The sequence below is a fragment of the Strix uralensis genome, chromosome 11, assembly GCF_047716275.1.
Source record: "Strix uralensis isolate ZFMK-TIS-50842 chromosome 11, bStrUra1, whole genome shotgun sequence".
Lineage (NCBI taxonomy): Eukaryota > Metazoa > Chordata > Aves > Strigiformes > Strigidae > Strix > Strix uralensis.
Genome location: NC_133982.1, coordinates 26,316,555 through 26,335,815, shown reverse-complemented (window position 1 = coordinate 26,335,815; position 19,261 = coordinate 26,316,555). Strand labels below are relative to the sequence as shown.

Below are 19,261 nucleotides of genomic sequence, written 5' to 3'. Positions count from 1 at the left end.
GAAAACTAAAGGATAAATACGCTTACTGTATGCTTCTGTCTCTCAGCATTAACTTTTTCAAACCAACACTAAACTGTAATGCAGGTATCTAGCAAGCGATTAGTATACAGTGGTATGGTGAAAGGGGGGAGGGGGAACCTCATGAATCAGGGTAATCTGGACTTTTCCATACCTCCTGTTTCTGCTGTCTGTCACTCAAAAACTGCTTGAAATACCAGTCGCAATTTTCTCGTACCAATCCTCGGAGTCCCAGGGCTGGTGTTGCCAAAGCTTCATAGAGTGCTAATGCATCTCCTTGTTCCAAAGCTAGGTCAATCTTTGATATGGCTGCATGTGCTGCAACAGTAAGAGTTTTGAGAAACATTAAATGAGCAACTCCCGTGGTTTATGTAGTCTACTGCTCAGAAAGAAATAGTCTTGGTAGATATCAAGTTATGTATGTGATCTGAATGGAAGACTTCTAAAGTCAATTGCAAAATAACACTTGAAAAAGGGGCTGAAAGTTGGAAACAGCATGCACTACTGAAGAATTGGGGGGCCAGCAACATGGACAATTCATTTCCTAAAGGAAGGGCAACAGAAGTCAAAATGCATTCAGCTTACAACTACGTACTGGGTTAACAAAAAAAAAAACCAACAACAAAACAAACCACCAAAACCTCCCCCTCGCCAGAAAAACCCACAAAAACAGGGGAGCTGCCTTCCACTTTTGTTAGCATTACAGAAAGCAAGGAGGAGCATAAGTATCGTTTCTAAGTACTCTTTTATTTAAGAGTATTACTTTGGCATGATACCTACTGTTCACTTTATTAATGTTTCCCTGAATCTCAGCTTGAGTCAGAAGTTCTTCATACACATCTCTCTCTCTCTCTGAATTTTCTGAGGCAATCTGTAGAAGAAATAAAAACTAATCAGTGTTTCTAGTCTCCTTTGCCCTCATAGATCCTCTCATTGAAAATGTCAGCAGGATAACCGTATATCTATATAGAACTCTGACAGGTCACAGACAGGCCTCCTCTACACATGCAAAATGAAGTCCTAGAAGTAAATACATATAAAGTAAGTATACTCACACTCTGATACAGAGAGCCTAGAAACACCTTATTTCAATGTAATGGCTCTACATGAACACACAGTAGAGCTCCAGAACATAGTACACATAGAACACTCCAGTACACACAGCTAGGCTAGGTGTTTGATATACAGTGTTCTAAAGCAACACTGACCCTTTATGAGAGCATCAGTCAGTTTTGCTCATCATTTCAGTGGAAAACATATCCACATTGTATGAAAACAGAGGGACAGCATTCCCAACATATAAAGGCTGACATGAATTCTGTACCTATGCGGCCCGTCTTTCAGACAACTAAACAGGGTAACACAGCTAACTGCTGCCTGTCTTCTGCAACAGGAAGACAGGTTACTGGGGAACATACTAGAATACCACCAGGAGTAAATCCACCTAACTCTATACATACAGGACTGTAACACACATTCTGTGAATTTGTCAGTTTACACTGCAATACAAAATTGCAATGCATGCAAATAGATAGTTTGAAAGAAGAATTGACCTACTCTGTTTTTAGCATTCTCCATCTTGTCTTGCTTTGCTCTGTAGAGTGTGTCTTGGTAAATGGATTCCAGTTGATCATCAAGATTTATTAGCATGGCATTAGGGTTCTTCATTGCCATAAGAGTGTCAGCTGGAACCTGATGGTCAATTGCTTCATTAATGGCAATGACAGCAGCATGTACTGAAAAACAAGACACAGTTTGCCAGTTAGCCCCAAACACAACAGCTCTGTTAAAAACTGAGAACTTAACTGGAAAGAGCAGAATAATTATCTGGAAACTAACTGGAAAGCAGAAGAACTATCGAAGTACCTCTCATTTCATCACGGCTTTGTGTTCTTGACAAAAACCAGCAGCCTATTTCCTAGTAGTATACTCTAGCTAGTCAAATCATCATGTTCCAGAAAGAAAAAATAAAATAAAAATACATAAGGCAAAGAAGAAAACGCTCCTCCCAGTCTTCCAAAAGGCCTGTACTGTCTTACAACAAAAGGCATTAAATCCACACTTAAAAAAAATGTCATCTGCTGATTTGAATAATCACATAAAACAACACTCCCATTTTTTCCTTACGTGCTGCTTCATCCACAGAAAGTTCATTTGCAAGAATTCCTCCAATCTTGCTGAAGGCAGGCATCTGAATACCATACTTCTCCAGTTCAAGCCTCATATTACTGATTTCCTCCTCTGAAACATACATAAAAAGTGTTATGCAGGCTTAAATACATAAGGAATCAGCACTGCTACACCAACCGCTGCTATAAAAAAAATTTAGGATAGCTACAACAAATTACAATTACTGTTTAAGTAATACTTTGAATATAACTCAGTAAGTGAAAGAAAATAAATGAAAACTGATAAGCCATTTTGCATACTTTCCTAAAATCTGCATTTCTCCTAGAAATTCATATGGGAATATTCTGTAGTCTCTCTCACTAGAAAACAGTACGTGACTCTTATGAGGAGCTGGAAACAGACTCCTTCATTCTGAGGTGCCTCCACTATGGCTGCCTACAGGTCAGGAAAATGCACAGGCAGTATTGTAGCATTCTTTTTTCCCCACACAGAGACTATGCCGAGAAAAGCGAATGGAGGTTATTGAGACACGCTGTTGCTAAATACCATACAACTCAAAAAACAGTTGATAGTTTAGCATTTTATAGGTACAATCAACAACTGTTTTGCAGGAAAATAAAGTTCATACAACTTTTAAATCAGACGCATGCTCTCAGGCAGCAATCCCACTAATGCGAAACAGAATTTGACACTTTTGCAAAAATCAAGGAACTGACACCTTGAGAAGGTGTGTGGACATGAGACCCTGTGCTGAATCTCCTGCAGCAGATCAGCTGGCAAACTCTTCTTCAGCTGACGGCACCTCTACTTTAGACTGTCCACGGAGGTCAGAACCGTTTACAAAGTTCAAAACGGAAACCTCGCCCAAAGGGATGGAGGCAAGGGCAAAGTTTAAGCATCTTACAACAGTTAAGGAAAAAAAGTTAAGGAGCTGTTATTTGGGAAAGGAATGATTAGTGAACTGATGGCTATTTAACAGCCTGGCTCAGAAGCACCCAAATCAAACCTTTCTTATAAATTACTAGACCTCTCACAGCCATTAATTTTGAATTTAACTTGCATTTAGGGTATCAACAGTAACAAACCTTTAGTTGATCTCTACAATATCTAGTAGAGTATGAGATAAAGGCAGCACAAAACCAGCACTTTTTTTTTTTTACCTGTGAAGTCCACCTTCCCATATAAATCCTGAATCTGGGGGGCAAGACCCAGCTTGAACAGGTACAGGCTAGAAAAGAAAATAATCAAATAATTAGAACTAGTAATTTTTCTTTGTAGTTCTGACAATGACACAAATAATTTTAGGATACAGATATTCAAGGAGCCACTCAGATAAGCCAATGTAACAGCTCATCACCACCAAGAGGCTGAGCTGACTCCTCTCTTTCCCCCTCAGCTGCACATAACTGGTCCACCACTGAAGTCTTCACAGAATTACAGAAAGGTTGAGGCTAGAAGGGTGCTCTCAAGTTTGTCTTGTTCAAGCTCCCTCCTCAAACAAGGTCACGTGGGACTACGTTCCTCAGGATCACACCCAGATGGCTTTTGAATATCTCCAAGGCTGGAGACTCCACAACCTCTCCGGGCAACTTGTGCCACTCCTCGGTCACCCCTACAGTAAATCAAGTGTTTCCTGATATGCAGAGGGACCCTCTTGTGGTTCAGTTTGTGCCAGCTGCCTCTTGTCCTGTCATGGGGCACCACTGAAAAGAGCTTGGCTTCATCTTCTTTCCACCTCCCCTTCGGATCGCTGCACACATTGCTGAGACTCCCCTGGAGCCTTCTCTGCTCTAGGCTGAACAGCCCCAGGTCTCTCAGCCTTTCCCCACAGGAGAGATGCTCTAGTCCATTAACCACCTTAGCAACCCTTCCTTCAACTCCCCCCAGTACATCTGTTTCTCTCATGCCAGGGAGCCCAGAGCTGGACGCAGCACTGCAGGTGTGGCCTCACTGGTGCTGAGTAAGGTCAAAGTATTCACGAAGCTGATTTGGCTTACTACAACAGTGTAAAGGTATTCATTTGAAGCTTGACGAGAAATGGAACTGCTACAAAGGAAGGATGACTCTGTATAGCTAAGGACAAACGTGACTGGGGAAGGAGAAGCAACCCCTCTCCTTTTTGCCTGTTGTGCTGGCTCAGCACAGATTATGGAAATGTACTTTCTATTGAGATATCTGATTATACAGGAACATTTAAAATAAACTATTAATAAAGTAAATATCCATTCCTCCGGTAAATTCAGTTTTACCGTGATTGTAAAAGAGAGGGTAAGCAACCACCTTTTCACATGACCTCAACATGTCAAATCTAGATCTCCCATCTTTATAAGCAGATTGTTTTACAAAACAAAACACAGGCAGGAACACTTCTGACCTATGAACTATCAACAAAACTGCATTCTAGATCTTTATTTCTTCATTGGAATATACTTAGGCACTAAGCCTAAAAAAAGAACAAGGTTTTATAAAAACATCCTTTTCCATATTTATATTTACATATCAGAATTACTCTTCTTTCCTTGATAAGTAAAATTATTGAAGTGATAAAATCTTGAGGAGGCTGCCTTTTCAGAGAAATTGGTTACGGAACACTTCAGCCAAAAAGGTTAATAACTGAAAAGAAATTAAGCAGTACAGAAAAGGTATTATTAGATGAAAGATTATAACTTCTACAGCCTTAACTACTGTGACTGTTTGCATCTATTCATTTTGCTCCCTGAAATAATTTTCTTTTCCTAATATATGGTCTAGAAAGAGTACAGCAACAGCTAACTTAATTTTCTTGGGAAGCTTGGTAATTGTACACCATTCAGACTACTGGGGGGCAGGGTGTGGGGTGGGAATGACCAAGACAGAACAGAAGAAGTAAGAGGAATATATGCCAGCCAACTCCTGCAGAAAGCAGCTACAGTAGCTATCAAAGCTGCCAGTGAGAGAGGAACTTTGCCACAGCCTAAACAAAAAGTAGCATTATTCTTGATAGCGGCAGTGTACCCCACCACAGGTCTATTCCTCACTGTTCTATAAACTCCAAATTACTTATTCTACAGAGATAACTCCTTTTAGATCTAAAGCTGGGATCAAGCTCACTTCTACAAATAATAATTTCATCTACAGCAATCTGAAATATCAGATAACATTCAGATAAATGCAGTCCATCTCTATGGATTTCACACTGGCAACAGATCAGAACAAGCCATTCATGAGAACTGAAACTGAGTGAGCAATAGATGAAGACCCGAATGTATACAATCCAGCATTCAGTCACCTAGTAAATTCTACAAAAGGAATCCTTTTTAAATAAAAATCTCAACATGTTCCAAAAGCCGCACTTGCATTCAAACCAGCTAGCCAGGGAGGAGGAAAAAAAAAAAAACCCACAACACAACAACAAACAACCCCAAATTAAAAAAACACATGCAATCTGCCATCCTGTCAAATTGAAGAGCAAAGCTTCAACAAATGAATCCTCCCAGTTTTCTCAAGCACTGGGATTATCTTACTCAGTCTACGTGAGATTTTAACATTTAAGAGACCTTTCAACAACAGTTCCTGCCTCATCATTTACTGTGGTCATCAAGATACACATACTGCAGGACAATGCTATGACCACACTGGCTTTCATTCAGTGATCTGACTGAGCCCTAGACAAAAGAATATTTTCCTTTCTCACAAACACCTTTTATGGCTTCAGGCTTTCCTTTAAGCCCCAAAATGTTTAGCTCTGCCTCAGAGAGTAGAGAGGGAGGGTGAGAACTGGGATGGGAAGGTAGCCATCACAACATACTTGACTGGTTCTTTTTCCTTCAGCCTCTGATTTGGCCACTGCCCAAGGCAAAATATTGGCTTCATGGATCTTTGCTCTGACCTGGTAAGAGTGTTCTGCTAGAAAATTCATCCTCGTCCAGCCTTCAGTTCAGCTCTCTCCCCTCTCCGCTTTCAGCTTTGCAGAAGATTTCAGAAGCGATTAGATTTCTGCCTAGCATGCCTTACCTGAGTGCATGAATACAGTAGATACAGCGTGGCATATTCTTGCGATCATAGATATCTGTAGTTTCTGGGTAGAATATCTAAAGATAAAACAAAGTTAGCAGTCTGAATCATACTCTATGTAGCCAAATCACGTTAACTATGATAAGCCCAATTCTTCTGCAGTACTCTAATGAAACAGCCCACAGAACAAAACTCTTGAAGCTTCTCTGCCCTGGCCCAACACTTGCCCTACTTGAAATCCTTCCTTTTGCTTCTACCACCCAAATCAGGGGTCCCCTTTTCCTGCCCAAGTTCTACACTCATGGATGAGTACACCCTTTCTTTTGTGTGCCCACCAAGATACTGGGTCATAAGGTACTAGTGAGGACTTTGGTGAAAGCCAAGAAATAAAAAAATACTTACAACAGAAGAGAATAAAGAGGATTTTGTTTGGACTAAATGGGGTTGAGAAGCAAGAGAAGAGACAGTGACAAAGGGTAACTGAGACCAGCACTGAGGTGCTCTCACACTGCATTTTCAGTTAGCTGAAGCCAAAAGCTTTCAGACAGTCTCAAATGCAAAGTTTAACACAACAGGCTAATACCGGAAGCGTCGATCCATTCAGAAGTGCTGACAAGGTACATTACTTTCTAGTTACTGGAAGGCTTCTTGCTGTTGCCTATGACCACAAAATAGCATCACTCTTTCTGTAAAAGAGCGAGCAACGGAAGGACCCTCACAATTCCACAGCATTACTTCCCTGGCTCTTCTGCAAGGGAAAATACTGAAAGCAGCAATATGTCTCTGTTAATGTACTGGACCCCAGCCCAGTTTCTTTAACATGTCCTCACACGGTTTCTTCCCCCCAAAACCCACTTACATCTGAAAATCTTGCCTCATACATGGCACTTCACTTCTGTCTAGCTCCCTCCTCATTTATTTTCACCTAACAACCTTCACAGCATATTTCAGTATTTCCTAATCCAAAATTTGTTCCTGTAAAATCATCATAAATCCCAGCAAGGCTAAACTAATAAATCTCAACAAATTATTTGAAAAACTTTGCCAAAACAAGTGTTTAATTTGCAAGCATGTATAAAAACAAAACATATGTTAAACTATGCAATGCTGGTTTTAGTGGGACTAAGTATAACATGGCTTACAAAAAAAGAAAACCCATATTAAAAAAATGTACTTACTATTCATGTATGCAACTTGACTATCAGCACAACACTACCACAGTTTCATGTATTTTCAGACAACAGTGTTAATTAGCTCAGAGTAGTTTATCTGGCCATTCTCCTAGTGAAGCTAATAATTTATATTGACTTAAACTACACCAGGAACATTTCAACTTGATATATTTGGTAGGGAAATTTGAAGAAATGGAAAACATAGTATTTTCTGTTGCGCTACTTCTTTTAGCATAGATTTCTAAAAAAACTTCCACAACCAAACTGTAGCTCAGATAATCGTTCAAAAGAACGCATGGCAAGAACAACGTAATGCAGATGTTATGCAAGATTAGCAATATTAAGGATATGGCACAGAGGAGGAATTACTTTGCTCCTAATCATTCTCACACACATAGCAGAATGAAATCGTACAGCAAGTTTTAGAAGAGAATTTCTATAGGGATGCAAATCTAGAAAATGAAGAATTAACTAGATGAAGCCTGCTGATTCTGTACAACAGCAAATGCTTCCATGGAATGTAAAGCTTTTCAGAGATTATTTATTTATCTGCATGTACAACACAGAAATTACCTTGGGGAGACCAATCTCAGCCATGGCATTCAGCCACTGGATTACATTATCTGTGTGCCGGAAGTGGAGACCAGTTGCCTGAAATAAAAACAGGCAGGAACAAGGGGAAGGCCATTAAGAAACAAAATACCACAGCTGCCAAGAACAGCAGGGAGGTTCATGAAGACTGATACTGAAAACGGTACTCTAATAGAAAAGACGTCAGAAGTCTTCTATATATGATTATATTGACTATTTATGACAAGTTCTTTCACATGAGCGCAAGCTCAGATATAAAGGGGTCCACCCTCCCCCCCAACCCCTTAACCAATGTTCTAGAGTCAAGGTAGAGTTTCTCAGGTAATACTAATATAAACTAACTTTCTGCTTATTTGCTCACAGTAAGTCCGCATGCACGTTCTTCTATTTTAGATGTCTACCTAAAGCAGAATGTATGGCCAACAGCTCTCACCTTATATCTAGTCTGTTCCCTATCATAGATTTTCTTCACAGAAACCACTTTAGGGGAGAAGAAGTTTCCAAGTTTGGCCAGGTAGACTCCATTTCTCAATCCTTCTTCCAGCTCTGTTGTGGGAGGCAGCTCCTCATTCAGACAGGCCTCCATCCATCTGGAAGTGCAAGAAGAACAAAGCTGGTCACATGAGTCCATTTCCAATTTGTGAACACAACCCCACACTAAAGAAGTTTCATGCTGCCACTGCTGTCATACTCTAACATACTATTTACTTAACATTAGGGGGCTGAAAGCACTACCACACAGTCGGTGTTGTTAAAATGCTACTCAGTAACACTTCAGAGAACATATCACGGAGAAGTACGGAGTCCAGTAGCCAGTTTCACAAGTAATTAAGATACCACCTCACTGTCATATTTCTCCTTTAGCTGTTACTGGTGTAGACCTAGTGGCCAACCTGTCCTTTTAACTAACTTCAATCTTCCTCTTGAGTACAGGTTTATCCCACAAGCATTTATTTACTCTACTCTCATTAAGTAATTGCTATTTATTTCATAACTTTGTACCATTTATTCAAGCTCTTTTAGCTAATCTCATAGAGAGGCCCTACAATGTGTCATCAAGTCTACCTTCCCAACCTATATATTTTCTCACACTCTACTATAAATTTCAAAATCAGGGGGGGAAAAAATAGAACAGGCATTCCTCTCCTCATAACAACTGATGTTCCTTTGTTTCCTTCTACTTCATTTAATGATGTCATGGATCCTCGTGACAAAAACAAACAGGAAATAACTTGAAAAGTCACTGTTCTCAACACAGAGGTGCATCTTGATATTTATTCTGTACAGAGCTACCAGAGGCTGTACACTGCACGCTCAGCTATGCAGTTTCTTCCAGAGACGACAGGCTCCCTGCCTGTGCTGATCTCAGAGAAAGGCAGCTGCACAGCCACGGGCCACTTTCTAAAACATTTTCCTTAGATCACACCCCACTTGCGGACAAACTCTAAAGGTCTTACAGAACGTATGAGCCTTGGATCAATAAGATCACAGAGAAGCAGCTTTCAAGACAATAGTGGCCCAGAATAGCGTTAGCCCGTAATATAAAAGAGAGCTGACAGCGTAACATAAACAGGGTTAATAATCTGGCTCATGGGGATGAGTCATTGACATTACTGGGACTGATCTTAAAGACAAGTGAGTAGAGGATCCTGCTTGAACCCAATGAACAGAATTTTAATATTCTAAATACTGTTTCAGATGCATACATAACTGTCAACTATTTAGCTCCATATTAATCCAGGCAAAATAACAGAAAAACACCGTACTGGATGCAAGTGGTAACAGATTAAATGAATAACTGGTAGTGAATTAACACAATTTCACAGAAATCAGTTCTGTAAAACACACCTGGGAAAACTACGTGGCTCTTGACCAACTGAAACTGCAGACATTTCACATCTGCAAGGTCTGAGGCCTCATGCCTCGTAATATTCTGATTAAAATCAAGCACTGTACATACATACAAAAAATAGCTCATATATACTATGAACAGACATCTCCAAGCAGTGTTTACATGGAGATTCATTGAATGGTGCTGTTTCTAATGCATTTTGGCATAGATGCACGCTATGCGCCCTTCTTTCAGTTTTCCAGGAAGTAAACACAAAAACAGAGGCTGACAAAATTAGAAAATTAAAGGATAACACCACTATTAGCATAACGGTAACCTATAATTAGTAAACAAGTGGTCACAGCTTGAGTAAGAATAGGACTGTTCAAATAACCTAGGCTTCAGACATGGTTAAATATTACGTCATTGATCTAGTTTATCTACAGACTGGGGTTTGTATCCTAAAAGACAACCGTGACACTGAAAAATGTGTAATGAGTACAGCAGACATAATTAATTCAAAGTTTAAAGCTGTAAGACCTAATGTTATCATAGGGTGTATACAAAGGGGAACAGTAAAGTCAGGCACTACTATTCTATACAACACCAATGAGACTAACCTTGTCACTGTGGTCTGCATTTTTTCAAACTGGAGAGCAGGAATAAGACAGGAAAGAAGTTTTTGATTAGCTAAGATAATACTTCACAGTGAGAAGCCTGAACATTGCAGTACATTCAATTTGTTGAAATAAAGTCTGAGAAGCAGCTTGGTGCTCTGACAGTCCTTTGGTAGCAGACTGAAATCAGATGATTGAAACTGTGGTCGCTGACATCAGCCTGCTCCACCTTTTCTGATAAACAGCACCAAATCTAAGGCAGAAGCATATGAACGACACATCAATCAACTTCTGAACCACCAATTTTCAGCCCAGCATGCAAGGCTCAATGGAAAGAGCTAAAAATTATTTAACCTGCAGTATCTGAGAAGATGACAGAATAAGTGACTGTTCTTTCTGACCTTAATGAGAAAATAATACGTGATGATTTCTTTACAGTAATTTAGAACAGAAGTATTATAAACATGAAATTTAATTTGCATTTTGGGGATATTTTTGCAGAGTTTACTCTTGATCTCTAATACAGAACACTGTAGTAGTACATGACAGAGATGAGATGCATTGAAATTCACCATGGTCAGTTCTTCATCTCTCCTGAGAAGGCAGTAAACTGCATTTCTAATTATAGAAGACAGGTAGCTGTTAGTTAGAAAATGGTAGAAAATGAAAAATCTCCCAAGGCTGCAATATTTAAGAGTCAAAGGAAAGATAACTTTGATTAGTGCAGATACGCAGTCTTAGACGATCTTCTTGTCTTGCCTGTATTCAGTTTCAACTATCTCTAAGGTTTACTTTTTTTAATCTACCACAGAACTAGCTTGTTATTACTCTACCACAGCTCCTCCATCTTCATGTCTGTTAGCATAAACAGAATGCTTGCTAAAACATACATTTCTGATGAAGATACATCTGCACTACTGAAATTCAAGGGGAATGCCAGTCAAGTTCTCTTGTCTGAATCTATTACTTCTCCGTCCCTCTCTACTTGAAATGTTAGTGTACAATGCAGTCTCATAGTACATTAAGCAGCCATCTGCCTTTTAAGATAAACAAGACAGTGTTCTTAAAACAACAGAAAAAGGTGTAACACTAGTGCTTTGTTCTTTGCTTTTAAGTCTATATTTGCTGAAATGTACACATCTATTTAGCTCAGCTGCCACTAATCTTCATATGGCCTTTTCTATTAGCACAAGTTCAAATCAACTGCAGTGATTCCGATGCCTACACCCAGGAGCATCTAAAAAAAATGTAGAGCAAATACAGCATAAAGTCCTCAAATTTTTAATTTATCCCTCTTGCACTTCTGAGGTTTTTTAAAAGATCTAATTGCTGATGCTGTCTTCCTGTTTGTGGATTCTGCAGCAGACAGTTATGCTTACAACCTCACTGTTGATACTCATTATTCAATAGAGATTTTACAAGCAGCTTGATTTCACTGCTATTTCTTTGGTTATTCTGATTGTTTGCAGTAGCTGCGTTCCTCTCCAGATTACACAGAAAAATATAAAGTTATTTCAAAAGAAAAAAAAAAAAAAAAAAACACTCACTGACATTCCATAGCTCCTCATCATAAAGTACCAACAATCAGCCACTACTACAGTCCCCCAAATCTCTGTTCTATTAATTCTTCCATCTGAATGCAAACAACTACCCAATTTTAAGACCCATCCCCTTTGCCCAGAAAAGCCTTTTCCTCACACCTGGCTTCTCTACAGAATCACAGAATCATCTAGGTTGGAAAAGACCTTGAAGATCATCTAGTCCAACCATTAGCCTGACATTGACAGTTCTCAACTACACCATATCCCTAAGCGCTATGTCAACCCGACTCTTAAAATACCTCCAGGGATGGGGACTCCACCACCTCCCTGGGCAACCCATTCCAATGCCTGACTACACATTCTGTAAAGAAATACTTCCTAATATCTAGTCTAAACCTTCCCTGGCGCAACTTGAGGCCATTCCCTCTTGTCCTATCACTTATTACTTAATTAAAGAGGCTCATCCCCAGTTCTCTGCAACTCCAAGCAGCAGAGGTGACACCTTTGAAAAGCTAACACAAGCAAGAAAAAGGTGCCATGAAGCTTTTCAATGAGGTTGCCACAGTAACTAACCACAGAAACAGGTCAGCAACCAGACGTCTCCAACAGTCACAGTGGTGGAGATTTCAGCAGAGCCTGGAAGCAGGGGGAATAGAAAACGGAAACTACACATTTCTCAGGAACTAGCACTCCCAAAAATGAACAGCAGTAAACAGTTTTATGTTCCTGCTGACAGTCCTCCCACAACAAGAAGTGGTTTTCTGCAGGAAACGGGCAACACACCAGATTTTCCAGCTTCTGCTGGCTTCTCGTTCCCCAGCTCTCACTCACTTCTAGACTTTCCCAACCCTCAAAACTGGAATAAATTTCCTAATTAATGTCTCACAAAACCCTTCATAAAATGTACAACATGGAGAATTGTATCCTCTGCTCTGAACGTCCAGATTACAAAGTCTCTGTGTGCAGAAACTTTCAATCAGCAAAAAAGTAGCTGGTTGGAATGGCTGACACAAACTTTACACAAAAATGACTGGGCCTTAGCACTGCTGAAGAAACTGTCACTTGAAATGGGACACTGCAATGCTATGGGGGGGGGGGGGGGGGGGGGGGGCAGAGGGAGAAAAACTCCCCCACCAAGAGTGGATACTCCTCAGAAATCAATAAGTATCCTTCTGTATTCTGGAGACGCACTTAAAACTCTATTTGGAAAGGTACATAAAAACAACATTTCCAAGCCTCAAGTCTCACACACTCTTTGTGGGTTCTACTTGCTTTCCTAAAAAAGCTGTGAGAATTCAGAGGACTGATTTATGTACCCTTTGATAGCACCTGACTAACTGGAAATGGTAATTCATCCCACTGCCTGGTTTATTCACAGAATCACAGAACAGCCAAAGCTGGAAAGGACCTCAGAAGATCATTGGGTCCAACCTCCCATGGGAAAGCAAGCCTAGATGAGATTATCTAGCACCCTGTCCAGTCATGTCATGTAAACCTCCATGATGGGGACTCTACTACATCGCTGGGGACTTTGTTGATTGTTCTCACTGCAAAAAAAAAAAAATTTCTTTCTTGTATCAAGATGAAACCTCTCCCCGGTGCAACTTGCATCCACTGCCCCTCATCCTCTCCATATGGCTCCTTGTGAAGAGAGCCTCTGCCCTCTCTGTAGCTGCCCTTTAAGTACTGGAAAACTGTGATGAAGTCTTCCCTGAGCCTTCTCTTCTCCAAGGTGAAAAGACCTAAATCCCTCAGTGCTTCCTCAAAGAGCAGGTCCTCCAGCCGTTTTATCATCTTCACAGCCCTTCTTTGGACCTTCTATTCACATATGAGAAAGTCACCAAGCACCAGATGACGCGCAGCCATGTTCTCTCCCATCTTGCCTTTGAGTTCCTTGCCATCTAACTTGGGAAGGCAATAGGAAGACTGTTTATGCAAAGCCTGTAAGGTACAGAAAACAAATACAACCCAAAGGACATGTTAAGCTAGTAAGGAACTGAGTCAAAGTACAAGTTACAGAAAGCAAAACCAGTTCAACAGGTTTTGACAGGAGTTCAGTATTCAATGTGAACAGCTTACAAATTTTATGCAGATAGATGGAAGTGCAGAAGGCAAAAAAAAAAAACAACTCAGGACACATACAAGCCATAGACAGTGGGGGCTACATGTCAGAAGAGTTCGAAATAAAATACCCCATATTAGAGAAGCTTCCACAAGAGAAAGGACGCTCAGTCCCTCTAGTCCAAGTGAAAACAGCATTAATAACTTCAAAAAGTCTTATGGACCTTACATTTAGTACTTCAGGTATAGTGTATTTAAATGGTAAGTAACAAGTTTGAAGTGGAAAAAGTATATATAGGAAGTTGCTAATGTGAGCCTAGTTTAGCCTGGAAAGCATTAGCTTTCCTGCAAGCTTCTCCTATATTAAGCCCCCTGCAAGTCTCCTGTATTAAGAGGCTTAGGACCACACTTTCTAATAAATACAGTGCTTTGTGACTTAGACTGTCATAATTCCTCAGGTTAATTTTGTAAGTAGGAATGCAAACACTCTCCTAAAATCAAGCTGGTCGCCACAGCTTACTGAACAGAATGTTCTCAAAGAAGCCTCTAGTGCAAATGAAGAGCTGTAGATCATGGGCAGTTAAACTTGGAGAGCACTTTAAATCCCAAATGAGACACCATTACACTGTGGTGCACAGCCTGAGTCCAAGAAAAGGGGGGCTTGCAACCCACAGCAGGACAGGGAGCCTGGAAAAGCATCAAGGAGTAGTGTTTACCAGGAAGAAAAGTTTTCTGGGAACACCTGGCCAACTTCTGTACACGAGCTACAAAAAAGACATTCTTCTGCAAACTACTCTTTTCCTAGGTTTTGCTGCTTTCCTCTCAAAAAACTTAGTTCTTCTTGAACTGTAAGTTCTAGAAAAATGCAGATAATAACTGAATGAGTGATAGAGAAAACATGACATAAGTTTAAAAATTCTGGACCATTATCCAAAAGATACCATAAAGCAAGCCAAACACTATCATTCACATCATGCTCTTCGCCCGTCCCACACAGCTGCATTTCCTGTGCTCCTTCAACCCAACCTTCACAGAATCTCTGAGGCTGGAAGGGACCTCTTGAGATCTAGTCCAACTCTTCCCCGCCCCCACAAGTAACCTTTTACCCCATTCCTTCTGAGTGGGCAAGAGGTTTCTGTAACATCACTTGCATGCCTTAGATCATCACAACCAAAGACTCCTGAGAGGACACAGAGCTACTCAAACCCTGGAAGAGTCCAAATGCTAGCAACAGGGTTCATAGTACCCTCTTCAAGAAACTTACCGGGGCAACAAAAAAAAAAACCCGATCAGCTTTGTTCAACCTAGGAAGACCTAAAATGAAAGTAGAAGGGACATGCGACTGAATTGAAGGAGGTAGAGGCAGTGAGTTCTGTTTAAGCATCTCCATAAAGTAAAATAAATAGCCCATAATTAGAACATAAGCTGTCTCAATGTACTCATACCTGTTTCAACAGATTCTTATGTGGGTGTTAATGTAACTACAAAACTAGGGCAATTTACATACAATAACGCTTCCCCTGGTGCGGCATTGCTTAACCATTTGCTAGGCCAGAGGACAAAGTCATGTTTTCAGAAAACATTATGCAGTACCTTTTACATTTAAAAGCTCACATACTCATATTAAAATTAACACCTGTCATCCTTAAAAGGCAGAAATAAATGCAGAATTTCCAGATGAACAAGAGAAAAGCATTTCTCAAGTCTCTCGGGGCAGGGGGCAACGTGGTCGAGGGGCAGCAACCTCTACTCTCTTTAGACATTAGGGATTGGAACAAAATGTCATCAATAAGCTTTCCACAGAAATCTTGAAATTTTTTTTGCTACTTCAGCAGTTTCCACTACACTTCCTCCCTCTCACCAGCACAGAAAAGATAATTTTTAACCCATAATTAATTCTTCACTCAAATTTAATCACATGGCTGCATAGTTAATGCTGGACCCTCCAATTTTACTGAAGCTAGCTCAAATTAAAGTAGTAATTGCACCTTTCTAATCACTCCGTCCTACTGCTGTGAAATGCAGATTCTCCCCTCCCCCCACCTCCGCTGAAAATGATCCTTGAATATCTATCTACATGCATCTACTACCATCAGCTGCAGTTTAGAGCAAGGCCTTCCTTGAGAAGATAGGGACACTAAAAATGTAACATCGGGTATTGTCAGGCAGCCAGTCTCTCAAATAATGCTGTCTTCAAACTTCTAAATGAAACATTGCTCCATTAGCAAGGATGGGAAAAAATTAACATCAGTCATCTCAACTACCAACTTGTTTACCCTCTCCCAATACAGCATTATCAAGGATTCTGACAAGTTACACAAAGATGTCACATTTTTCAATAGTATCACAGGCAAATTTTATGCAGAACTGGAGTTTAGACACAGCAGAAACTTAACGCTGATTACACACACATATTTTGCTCTTACATTTGCAACAGCATTGAAAGTCTGGCTAGCCCCAAGACAGCGGAAAAAAAGGCAGAAAACAAAGAAAAAGTCACTCTCTGTCTCTCAGACCGATTATAGATAAGCCTGAGGAAGAACTAGCAACCCCTCTCTCCAGAAATTTTTGCCATACTCAATTTAATAAACAAAAATAGTAGAGCATACAATTTAAAAACTGGACAAAACCTGTAAGGAACACTGCTCATTTCATGACAGGACTACTATGCAATATGTTCCAACACAAAAAGAAAACAGAACATGGCACAGAAAACACAGAAGGCATTAACAGTCAAAAAAGGTGTTCTTTATCAAGCAATGAGGAAAGCTCACTTCTTGATCATCACTAAGTAGTAGTAATTTCAAGCTAAAATTAATTATTTGCAGAGGCCAGAAATAACTTTTTCTAACCTTCAGCTGGCCTAGAATTTCAAGACAATTATTTTCCTTTTGTACACAGATCTAGCCAGTGACATTTTTCAATTCTGAGACCAGACTGCAGCCCAACACACCATCTGGGTCTGCGCCTGGTGGTCACTTCCACTGTGATGGTCTCAAGAGCAACACTTCAGTACTCACAGCCATTAAGAACTCTAATAAAGCATGTAACACTAACACCTCATGCTAAAGGATAACCAGTACCACTTGTATCGGTCTGGTAGCAATGCCACGTGTTGGTTGAAGCTCAGTTGTCCACAGGATCACATCACATTCTGCTTATTGCACACCTCACCAATTTCATTAGCAGGAAAGTTGCAAACAGAAACTCAATGCAAACTTCTGAGCCTCTAGTTTGGGAGCACTGGCCACAGAGTTCTTGATCATGGGTCAGAATCACAGGAGTCTTCTCTTTGTAAGCATGTCAGCGCCCCAGCACTCCTTGCTTACTTCTAGTGGTCCCCTACCAACTATATTTCAGAAGGGTGTTGTCTCCTTCTTTAAGAAGGCTGAATATACTTTATTTCCACCTGAAGGAGATCTAGAGGTGGACTGGAGAGGCATAAAGTTTGATTCTCTTTCCAGGTGCATATGATATTATCCTCCAGTCTTTGTAACACTGTCTGTATACTATACCAATATATTTTATTTCAAAAAATATGCCTGTCTAAACCTGTGCTCTACTAACACTGTTAGACTGTCTTACACAGTTAGACTGTCTTACACATCTCCTTCTCATAACCATGAAATAGACAGGCTATTTGCCCAAAATCAAGATCTTCAACCACATCTCCAAGATGTCATATTCATGTGCACACTCACACTATGGGTACAAATTCTTGAAACGAGGTGATCTTTTCATGCTTTCAAAGTAATCCTATGGGTATTCACCCACTGCCTGTTGCTATATCAATATACAAACAAAAAGTGCATCTTGCACTCTTTGTTTCTTCAAATCTCACAATACCCAAAATTAAACGGATGAGAAAATAAAAGGTGCATCCACCTTTGTACTGGAAGTGCCATGAAGAACTTCATAGTTATTTCCAGTTGCTTCCCCTTCTGAATGTTCACCCCCTAACATTTAAAATTTGCAACTCCAAGCAGCATTGTTCAGTCTACTCAGGGATCTGGAGAGGTACCTGGATGCTGTTCAAACAGTGACTGAAGAGCTGCTCAACCATTAACTATGGTTGGAACTTGGAAGCGGTGCAAAAGCTACATGTAGTGCTTAGCAAAACTGCTGACAAAGCTTCAAAGATCTCTCTCAAAAACACCAGTTATTTGTACTTGTGAAGGTATTCACAGCACAATGAATACTGGCACTGTTGTAGAAGGTTCTGAAGAGTCTAGTACTGAATGCAACAAACACCCGTGTCAACATGAACAGTACAGATGCCCTCTGCTATCAAAACAAAGAGGCAGGAGATCACACTGGAGTCCTTCAGCCTGGTGAAGATAAAGCATTCACAGTGTCCAAGACTATGAACTTATTTATTAATCCTGAATGCTTATAGTTCAAGAAAGAGCGATTAACAGTATTTCATGCTAAAAAATACAGCTCAGAAAAGACAACTCTAAGTGGCAAGAGCCTTACAACTCATCCCTCTGTTGAAGTGACATCCTGTTGACCTCAGAGAGAGACTCTGACTGCCAGCACCTAAGTCAGCTGAGGGACTGCCAACATATTCCCTAAGAAAATAACCATCTTGATTTTAAGTAGAGCCAAGTCGCTAGGAAGTACATGGAGTTGTAATACACAAGCACCAGGATCCTTTCACCTAATGCTGCATGCATGTCAGGCTGGGATTCTACACAAGCTCTTGCAAAAGCAGGCCTTCAAGTGATGATTAAATAAACTAATCCCAGAACACTGAGGCAGAGATTACTGGGGATATCGTTACCTCACAGGGAACTAACTCAGTTCTTTAAACACCATCGTCTATAGAGGGACTGGGAAGTTCATCCCTCAAACTATTACAGTACACCATGTCTTAAAATCAACCCCTGTAATTCCAAGTTCTACACTGGACCTACAGCACTGCATTTTCCCACTTCATTTATCAGATAAGAAATCTTTTTGCTCACTCCTCTTGAAGGAAAAGGTTCCTGCAAGAGTTTACTACTTACATCTCCAAACTAGATAGTAAAGATCACCAGCGTTTAACCTCATCCAAACAGTACAGCTACCACCATGTAACAAATAGGCTTTACTGTTGGCTCCCTGCTCTTCTCTCGCACCGAAACACACCAGACGGGCAGCAAAATCTAGCGTGGCAGTCAAGCACCTACTACAACTGAACATTTTCAGGCCCATGAAGAATTCAGGGGTGGGGGTGTCTATCTCTTTAGGATTTTATTTTTTCCCCCCAGTCACACCACATTCCCAAATGGACAACAGAAGTTACAAAAGAGAGGCGAAAGCATA

The 19,261-nt window shown here is 40.4% G+C and overlaps 1 protein-coding gene across 2 annotated transcripts in view; it reads right to left on the bottom strand.

The window, feature by feature from the left end:
* IQGAP1 (IQ motif containing GTPase activating protein 1) overlaps window positions 1-19,261 on the bottom strand; it is a 74,824-nt gene that overhangs the window by 39,225 nt on the left and 16,338 nt on the right. Inside the window, exons 1-9 of one of the 2 annotated variants that reach the window (XM_074880097.1) lie at window positions 10,356-10,389; window positions 8,338-8,494; window positions 7,887-7,964; window positions 6,142-6,218; window positions 3,309-3,376; window positions 2,146-2,259; window positions 1,576-1,754; window positions 799-889; window positions 173-336 (exon numbers count right to left, since the gene is read on the bottom strand). In XM_074880097.1, the coding sequence (XP_074736198.1) occupies window positions 173-336; window positions 799-889; window positions 1,576-1,754; window positions 2,146-2,259; window positions 3,309-3,376; window positions 6,142-6,218; window positions 7,887-7,964; window positions 8,338-8,494; window positions 10,356-10,375 (948 nt within the window). In that variant the 5' untranslated portion in view covers window positions 10,376-10,389. Of the gene's footprint in view, window positions 1-172; window positions 337-798; window positions 890-1,575; window positions 1,755-2,145; window positions 2,260-3,308; window positions 3,377-6,141; window positions 6,219-7,886; window positions 7,965-8,337; window positions 8,495-10,355; window positions 10,390-19,261 lie in introns of those variants that run through there. The other variant, XM_074880096.1, reaches the window with a different exon arrangement.